The sequence below is a fragment of the Phoxinus phoxinus genome (genome assembly GCF_949152265.1).
Source record: "Phoxinus phoxinus genome assembly, chromosome: 17".
Taxonomy (NCBI): domain Eukaryota; kingdom Metazoa; phylum Chordata; class Actinopteri; order Cypriniformes; family Leuciscidae; genus Phoxinus; species Phoxinus phoxinus.
Window position 1 is genome coordinate 29205140 of NC_136892.1, and position 9749 is coordinate 29214888.

At 36.8% G+C, this 9749-nt stretch overlaps 1 protein-coding gene across 1 annotated transcript; it reads right to left on the reverse strand.

Annotated features, from left to right (window-relative positions):
- Positions 1 to 3430: 3430 nt before the first annotated feature.
- On the reverse strand, positions 3431 to 6116 carry LOC306984954 (urokinase plasminogen activator surface receptor-like). The gene is made up of 5 exons (XM_079586769.1): positions 6049 to 6116; positions 4725 to 4841; positions 4325 to 4453; positions 4019 to 4126; positions 3431 to 3896 (listed from the first exon to the last, which is right to left on the reverse strand). Exons 1-5 carry the CDS (start codon positions 6095 to 6097, stop codon positions 3709 to 3711), a joined length of 591 nt encoding a protein of 196 aa, XP_079442895.1. The 5' UTR covers positions 6098 to 6116; the 3' UTR covers positions 3431 to 3708.
- Positions 6117 to 9749: the final 3633 nt, after the last annotated feature.

Below are 9749 nucleotides of genomic sequence, written 5' to 3' on the forward strand. Positions count from 1 at the left end.
GTTCTCAAGGTGAATGCATACCTCCACTCTAGAGGTCAAACAACTAAAAATCAAGTCAGGAATCTTGGTGTGTCTCTAGAGTCAGACCTTAGCTTCAGTAGTCATGTCAAAGCAATAACTAAATCGGCATACTATCATCTGAAAAATATTGCAAGAATTAGATGCTTTGTTTCCAGTCAAGACTTAGAGAAAATTGTGCATGCTTTCATCACCAGCAGGGTGGATTATTGTAATGGACTCCTCACTGGCCTTCCCAAAAAGACCATAAGACAGTTGCAGCTCGTACAGAACGCTGCCGCCAGGATCCTGAGCAGAACCAGAAAATATGAACACATCACACCAGTCCTCAGGTCTTTACACTGGCTTCCAGTCACATTTAGGATTGATTTTAAAGTATTATTACTGGTATATAAATCATTTAATGGCCTAGGTCCTAAATACATTGCAGATATGCTCACTGAATATAAACCCAACAGATCACTCAGATCATTAGGATCACATCAACTAGAAATACCAAGGGTTCACTCAAAGCAAGGAGAGTCCGCTTTTAGCTATTATGCCAGCCGCAGCTGGAACCAGCTTCCAGAAGAGATCAGGTGTGCTCCTACAGTAGCCACATTCAAATCCAGACTCAAAACACTTCTGTTTAGCTTTGCATTTACTGAATGAGCATTGTGCCACTGTTCGATATTAAAGTTTTAGTCTGAGAAAGAGCTAAGAATGTGAATGCTGGGCTAAGGAAAGTGAAAAGAATGTGCAAGTAAATGAAAGAGAAAAGAAAGTTGATACAGGGAAGTCGTAAGAAGATTGAAAGAGAATAGAAAGTTGATAGATGGTAAGTAAGAAGATTGAAAGAGAAAAGGAAGTTGATAAATGGTAAGTCATAAGAAGATTGAAAGAAGATTGAAAGAGAATAGAAAGTTGATACAGGGAAGTCGTAAGAAGATTGAAAGAGAAAAGGAAGTTGATAGATGGCAAGTCGTAAGAAGATTGAAAGAGAATAGAAAGTTGATAGATGGTAAGAAGATTGAAAGAGAAAAGAAAGTTGATGCATGTAAGTAAGAAGATCCTTTTAAAAGAAAGATCTATAATAGCTACCGGTCGATATAAAATACGTCCGACTGTTTGCACTGTATTTTATTTTTTTTATTTTATTTTCCAAACTGTGATTCAGGAAGATTTTATTAATTTTTAGGGCTGTCTGATTGGAAGAGATTTTGAAGGGGAACGGGAGAGCTTCACTCCGACGAGGCGAGTGAAGATTAGCTATACTATGGAGAGTATAGAGGTTCGCTGTTTGTTTAAAACAGCAAAAGTGAAACGTGCTCTGTGGGGGCCCAGTGGGGCAATACTGGTGTGGTACACCACCCCAGCAGAGGACGTCCCTGGATTAGGTCCAGTGGCACCGCAAACCTGCTCAATCGCTTCCATCTCAGATAGGGGTGATTATTAATTATCAGGGCTGTCTGATTGGAAGAGATTTTGAAGGGGAACGGGAGAGCTTCACTCCGACGAGGCGAGTGAAGATTATCTATACTACGGAGAGTATAGAGGTTCGCTGTTTGTTTAAAACAGCAAAAGTGAAACGTGCTCTGTGGGGGCCCAGTGGGGCAATACTGGTGTGGTACACCACCCCAGCAGAGGACGTCCCTGGATTGTAGGTCCAGTGGCACCGCAAACCTGCTCAATCGCTTCCATCTCAGACACGGTTTTAATTATTCTTATTTCTTTTGATTATTTTAATTTCTTCTATGTAAAGCACTTTGAATTACCACTGCTTAGCTTTGCATTTACTGAATGAGCACTGTGCCACTGTTCGTCCGACTGTTTGCACCGTATTTTATTTTCTAAACTGTTTTAATTATTCTTATTTCTTTTATTATCTATGTAATTATTTTTATTTTTATTTCTTCTATGTAAAGCACTTTGAATTACCACTGTGTATGAAATGTGCTATATAAATAAACTTGCCTTGCCTTGCCTTGCCTATGCATATCCTGATCTGCATATCATTTACATATGATTATTCATCCACGTGATAACATGTTTAACGGTACAAGACATTAAGGAAAATATGAAATACGGATGTGCCGTAGTAGCCTATCCTTGCCTTGTTTTTGAATAAATAAATCAAATAGTGTAAAATACATTTCAGAGAAAGTTTTTCTCAATCTTTTCCACTGACCAAATAGTATTTTTAATATTTGTAACAGATAGACCTTGTTGTGCATTATATTTGCACAATCTGCTATTATCATGATAAGCATTATCTCTGTAGCCTATTAAAACATTAAAACACAGCATGCCAAATGAAAAGAGTTAAAAAGCATCGCATGCACAACAAATATGTAGCCTATAGGCTATTCATTGAATAGGCTATTTAACTTTTCAGTAAATGTCATGAAGTTTAAGTGTTTAACTCCATTAATGAGCATATTTAATCTAAATGTTTATATAGTAAAACATAGTTTAAATCATTATTTTATTTAAACTGTTATTGTGAATGTGAATACGCACTGTAGCCTATTTATGATTAGGACTCATAATGAAGATTTACAGTTTTACATCTGCCGTTAGATATGCGTCAGTTTCACTAAACGGCCCAACGCGCTCGGTGGCGCGGACATTTAAGGTGTGGATATTTCCTTCAAGTGATAGGCTAGTGAAATTATATTTGTAGCTATTATCTTTCTGTAAATGTATAATTTTATTTCGATTTTCTGTCTAAAAGTGACCAAAAAGACATTTAACTCCAGCTCACCATCGGTGTCGTCGCCAAACTGCTCTGTCTCCAAAATGTGCGTAGCCTACGCATGGGTCAGAGTTTGCGTGGAGGTGCGCATATATTCACGTCAAGTTTTTCTTTATAAATCCCACCTTTTGCGCAGGAACTGGCGTACGCATGTTTTCAGCCCCGTTTTGTGCGTACGCAAGCTTTATAAATGAGGCCCCAGACATGTCCAGAGTCAGACCATCGGCTGTTGTTTCTGTTAGTCTAGCTTAATGACGCTGTTATATAGGCTATGTGATTATTTCTTTTCTTTTTTTTTAGATGTATATCACTGTTTTGGTTTTCGATGATGTGATTTTGATATTTTGAGCTGGTTATACCAAAACGAGCGATTACATTGGCTGCCTTTATGTCAATGAATGTTGTTTATTATTGTTTATATGCCCAGCTATTTTTATTATTCATTATCCTTTATGGCATTTCTTGTTTTTCAGACTAATGCCTCTACTGCCTGTAATTGATACCTACCTGTGAAATACCTGTAGGCCTACCTCAGTCTGCAGCTTATCCTTTAGGCCTATCTATCCTGTCTCCTTATATCAAACTGTGCTCTGACAGGCTCCCATGAGGGTGCGAAGCAGATCCAGGCAGTCAAAGTCTCACAAACATAGTTCGTATGTAATGCAAAACAAAACAGGTGAAATGTTCCTTTTTTTAATAATTAAAAAAATTATCATACTAGTTTTTTTCTGGACATGATGATGATTTAATACTTTTTTATTTGAGAAAAAAATATCGCACTTTCTTTTGGACTTTTAACATCATGAAGATTTAAAAATGAACCCTGAAATGAGGTGATGAATACATACATTTTCCTGTATAAATTCAGTTTATCACATCTGAACACAATCTAGTTCAGAGAAAAACACATATTCAGTGCAGTGTGTGTGATTGTAGAATGTGAAGATCTGCTGTATTCAGTGCATGAGGAAGTAGGAGAGCAGAGAACAGCAGAGGAACAGGACGCTCTGGGTGACACTCTGAGCCCCGTTACACAGGTTCCCCTCACAACACGAGATGCCGTCAAGACTAGGAATAAATGTGGCGCCACAAAGAGATTTAGACGCACAGCCTTTTACAACAGCTGACAGGTCTCCAACAGTCACTGATGAAGAGAAAGGTTGAATTAGTCTAAGCTGGCAGTTGCTGTGATCTGTATCAAAATTTTAAAATCAATGTTGGAGAAACAAAAATAACAACAATCTTCGTCCTTTTCCAGATTCTCACCTGTTGCTTTAACACACCGATCTTCAGTCCCCAAACAGCTCACTGTGTTTGAGCAGGTCTGTCCATCACAATAGTAACATTTCTTTCCATTGGGTGTGTTAGGGGGATCTACGGGAGGAAAACATGTAGGCTATGTAAATATAATATCTAATGAAACAACACTCCTTTAGCTACTCCATTCAGTCAGTTCATCACAGACAAGCCTCACCCTGCTTTTTATTTCCAGATTGAATGTCCTTTGGAAGTAAAATTCATGTTAACTTTAAAGAAAATAGTAATTTGCACAAGGTCAGTAAAGTACAATACCTGGAGCATCTTGAGCGTTACACAGGTTTGTGTTACAGCAGGAAGAAGAGATCTTTGAAAGGGCGAAGTTCATGAACCCACTTCGACAGTCAACAGCACAATCTTTAATCTTCACTTTCATACTTTGATCTAAAATATGAATGATACAGAAAAGACCAGTACATGTTATTTTGATGGGGAAATTATAAATGTCAAATATTTACCAGTTTTCTTATTTCAAAGGTTTTTAATAGCCTAATACAATTTCCATTATTAGCTAAACAATCAGATAGAAAACAAATTAAACAGCAGAAATAAATATAATATTCTGTGATTGATTTTGTAAATTCTGCCAAGAAAAGAGTCAGTTATATGAGAAGTTACATTTACACCACTCGATCTGTCATGCTGGTCTTCCTACCTAGTCTTACTGTTGATAAACTCATGCACTTGGAGGATCCACTGGGACATGTTTTTAGCTTCTGATCCGCACAAGAACCCGTCAGACCCGCGCACTCATAACAGCTGAGAGAGTGTCCTTTAATAAAAGAAAAAGAAAGAAAGAGACATCAATTATCTGGCAGTGGTGTAGTCTACGTGATACGCAGGTATACGCCGTATAGCCTACCCACTAGGAAATGCCAGGAATTTCCGTATACCCACTTAAAAAAGCGTGAGCATACTTAACAACTTCGTTTTGTGACAGAACTTTCACACTTTCATTCATAAATTCACCGCGTCTGTGTTTGCGAAGCGACACGGATCAAATCGCGGAATCCACTCACAACTGGAACTTAATGTGTGCTCTATACACACACACACACACACACTGAAGCACGCGTGACTTCGCGCTCATGGTGTTTTCAGCATTTCACTGTAGCTATGAGGACATGATGTAGGCTACACATGTGAACTTCATCACAGACCTGCTATGAGAATCACTTCACGAGAATTTCACCATTTCAATTGATAAAACTATCATCATTCATTTGTATCATATAGCTACACACATAAACTAATGTCTTTACGACAACCTGTCAAAATAAAAGTTCGGTATAACTTGAGGAAATTATAACATAGGCCTACATATATTACTAATTGCACAGTAGAGTAGGCTATACTTCAAATAATAATAGTTTATTAAAACACACTGAAACTCAAATGTCTACAACCCACCAAAATAAAAGTTCGGTCTAACTCACAGAAATTATGAAAGAAATTGCACAGTAAAATGTACTTTTAAAAAATTCGGTCCCACTTTATATTAAGTGCCTTTAAGTAGCCTATGTACTCACATTGAAATTAACTTATTGTACATACATGTTTTTACATTGTAGCCTACTTATATTTTTAAAATATCTGCATGTAATTCCAGCTGTAATTAATGTATATGTAATTACATTTGTAATTACACTGTTGACCCTTCCCTTATATCTTAACCCACCCTTACACTTAACCATACCACCACACCTGTCCCTAACCCCGTATCACACCGCAATAGCAGCAAAAGTGTTTTACAATAAAACATGAACACAATAAGTACATTGTATTTATTTTTCGATGTAAGTAGGCTACATAGTACTTAAAGCCACTTAATATAAAGTGGGACCAAAAATTATAATAATGAAATCTAAAATTTTATTTTAAAAAGGAATATCAAGGTCAAGGATCACAGTATACTCACTACAAAAAACTAGACTACACCACTGTCTAAGTAACATCACAAACACTATCTGTCTTCAAACCTGCAGTGAAGAGAATGAACAGAAGAAAAACTGAGAGTTGCAGATCCATCTTTGATCAGGAGGAGAATGAAACATCATACTTGTTTCAGTGCCATTTATAGCTTACAGCAAGGGGAGGATCTTCATGAGAAAATGAAAGTAGAGAATTGAATTGCTACTTAACAATAAATGAAAGTTAGGAGAGCAACATAATTTATGTGAAAAGATGTGGTAAACTCTTTCTGGGAATAGTGAATGCAAATATATGCAAATACCACAAAAGTAAAAATTTAATTTTTCATTGAGACCTAATAAATTGTTAGAGCTGCAAAAAGAAGATGGTATGAGGCAAATGGAAGATGGATGTAAATCTTTAAAAAAAAAAAAAAAAAGTTTTAAGTTTTTTAAAAGTTTTATATTTTAATTGTGGTAATCTCCAGAAATCTGCAACCTTTTAACGATGTATTACATGTTAGATCAGATGGTCTCAATCAACCTTTTGCCATTGCATGTAGCAGATTCTGTACATAAAGAATTCCAGACAGCAGGATGGCTTCAAAACAAACATGGGACAATTGTTCAGAATAATATCTGGTGCGCCAAACGCTTCCCACGTTATACACAATATTAACTGGGAAGAGTGAGAAGAATTGCGTATTGCCTCTCCCGCGTCCATTTGGGATCTGAGGCTGACGTAACTCGCGCACTCTCCAAAGGCATAGCGCGCAACAACACCCGCGTCCCACTTAACGAAACAGCCTAATAGATAGTTCCTAACAATAACATTGCATGACTCACTCGTATAAGTATTTAATAAAAAATGAAACCGAAAGTCACTTCATATGAAAAGTGGGTAACACTTTACCATAAGGTTCGTTATTTAACATTAGTTAACTACATTAGTTAACATGAATTGCACGTATACAGCATTTTTTATGTTAATTTCAACATTTACTAATACTTTATTAAAATCTTGTTAACACTGCAAACTAACATGAACAAACAATGAACAGCTGTATTTCTATTAACTAATGTTAACAAAGATTAACAAATACAGTAACCAATATTGCTCATGGTTAGTTAATACATTAACGAATCTTATTGTAAAGTGTTACCGAAAATTGTTTTGGGAAGCTCATCAAATAAAAAATAAAATACAATTCATATTTCTCTCTTCCCAACTTGCTATGCAATATTGCAATTACGACAAACATGTTAAAAGAAGTACTGTGGTATTTTTCCTTTTTTACAGTTACTTGTTTTAGAAGAGAAAACAAAATCCGTTGACCACTGAATGTTTTAACATGGTTGTGCGCTGATTGTTATTCGATCAAACCACAGTAGAATGAACTGTAAAGTTTATGACATCAAACTGTGTATTTTTAGTCATGTAGATTCTACTATTATGTATTGTTATATGTTTTATTGTTATTATATTGTTGGTTACCATTTGGTTACCATAGATGTCTATAGTTAACATCATAGATATGGTTAAGCTTGATGGGATGTTTTTTGTTATAGACAGAGAAATTTGGGGATTTTCTGGAGAAAGAGGATCAAGCTCAAACCAAGTCACCTTCACGCCCCACGGATCCGAAGGACAGACAAGCGGCACAGGTTTCCAAGGTACTTCGCCTGGAAAACCAGATTCCCTTGCTTGGGAAGCCTTGGGGAGGAGCCGCACCTTCCTGTGTGAGGATTCAGGTGTGACTGGAGTGTGTGTACATGAGCTTACAAATGGAAGTTTTTTGAGAACAATATTTGGCCAGTATTTGCTTAAGCAGAGCACAAAGATTTGGCCTCCGGGTGTTGCTGTAACAGGAACAATCATTCATAGAGTAATATGAAAACCAAGAAACAAACGAGTTTGGGTGGACCACTACATGGATGTGTTTCACACTAGCATGCTGACAAATTATGTATATTACCCAGGGGGCAAAACACTTGTTTTTTAGAATATCAAATACATTTTTACAGCAGTTTAAAGTAGTGGCTGTCTTCAGCCACGAACATAACGAAAGGATAGTGAATTTGAACATGTACATGTACAATCAAGGCATTAGATGAAAGCGTATCTTCCACTCTTTTGAAAGGTGTGCTCAGTTTGTTTGTAGCACAAAGTATCAGGGAGATATGGCTCAGGATTCATGAATATAATTAAACCTTTTTAGCATGTTTGGGTGATTCCGGGGAGTTAAAGCAGAATTTGAGGTATTGTTTTGACCCTAATTACAAGTTTCCAGCAGCTTGTTGACCGGGTTGTCCACCCAGGTTGTGATCCTCAGACATCATAGATTTCATTTTTATATGACAACCTTTTACAGCAGCCCATGTCTGCTAAACCCCCTTTGCCCCCTGGTATATGCGCTGCTTGCCAAGTATGATAAAGACCTTGAAACTGGAAGCTTAGAACAGGATAATTGCAAGGAGTGGGTGTTGATGAAGATGTTGATTATGCAACTACTCTCTTGTTTAACGTCTGTTTTGCTTAGTAGTATCTTTATGTAACCCAAGTAGTAATGCTACATAAAAATGTATTGGTAAATTATACAAAAAATAATACCAATTACTATGATAATATGCATGTACTTAACCATATAAAAGGAGATGTTTTACTAATATGTGTATGTTAAGAAAAACTATTAAACTGTGATGTATTATATGAAATATATATTAGGTAACTTAGAGTAGAGAGCATTTATGTATTAGATAAAAATTGCTTTTAAGAAAAATGTAATGCTGTAGATATTTTACAGACGGGAAAGAGAAGGACAAAGAGGAAAAGGGCCAACAAGAGAGCTGGCAGGCTACATCGGAAACACCTCAAAAGGGTTATGGAAGACTTGACAGCTCTCCAGTTGATGACAGCAGAAGAGAGTTTGACATCGGCAGTGAACTGCTTGAGTATAAAAGACTGATGAGAAGACTGACCAGGCAGAAACTGATCGAGCGGTATCTCTCGACGCCAGAAACCCAGCTGATTACACCAGTGATTTAGACTTTGCTTTATATTGTAACTTTGCTATTAGTTTTTGGTTTAACCTTTATTTCTTGAATATTGAACATTAATAAATAACTATTATACTAATTGCAAGCAATTGTCTACCAGTATTGTTGTTAATAAACGCCACAAAATAATTTTGTCTGTTGTTAATAAATACCACAAAAGAAGAAAAAAAAAATCACTTCCACTTCTTCATATAATGGCAGTGAAAGCAGCATGACCAGGATCAAGCTTTTAAAAAATATGCAGTACAGAATGATCCCATGCAACACGTGTCGTATATTCCAACTGTTCTAAGGGTATATGATGGGTTTGGTGAAAAACAATCCGAAATCAATATATTATTTAACGAGAATCCTGACCTTGGCCGTTGGTCCTCTGTCCACGGCGCACATTCATGACACTCTATTAGCGCCACAGTTCACTTTGACTCGAAATCTAAATTTATAAAAGCTTGACATGAAATACAATGGTCTCAACATACTGTGACTCACCATCGAAACTAAGGGGGCTTTCACACTGGGCATGTTTGCTGCGGTCCGAGCATGATTGTTCCCGGTCCCCCCCTGCAGCATTGGTGTGGTTTCACACTCAACTTGATTATATCGAACCCTGGTGCACTTTAGTTTATCTTCACAAATGTGCAGGGCGCATGATAGAGCTGTGTAAAACACTCTTAAAGGTAGATTGTGTAATATTTAGGAGGATCTGTTGACAG

Bases quoted from the DNA above. Each gene is read 5' to 3' on its own strand.
- LOC306984954 (XM_079586769.1), bottom strand. From the start codon at position 6,097: ATGGATCTGCAACTCTCAGTTTTTCTTCTGTTCATTCTCTTCACTGCA. The intron at 4,127-4,324 runs GTATTGTACTTT...TTCCTCCCGTAG, and splicing joins TAACGCTCAAGATGCTCCAG to ATCCCCCTAACACACCCAAT. The intron at 3,897-4,018 runs GTGAGAATCTGG...TCTCTTCATCAG, and splicing joins TCGGTGTGTTAAAGCAACAG to TGACTGTTGGAGACCTGTCA.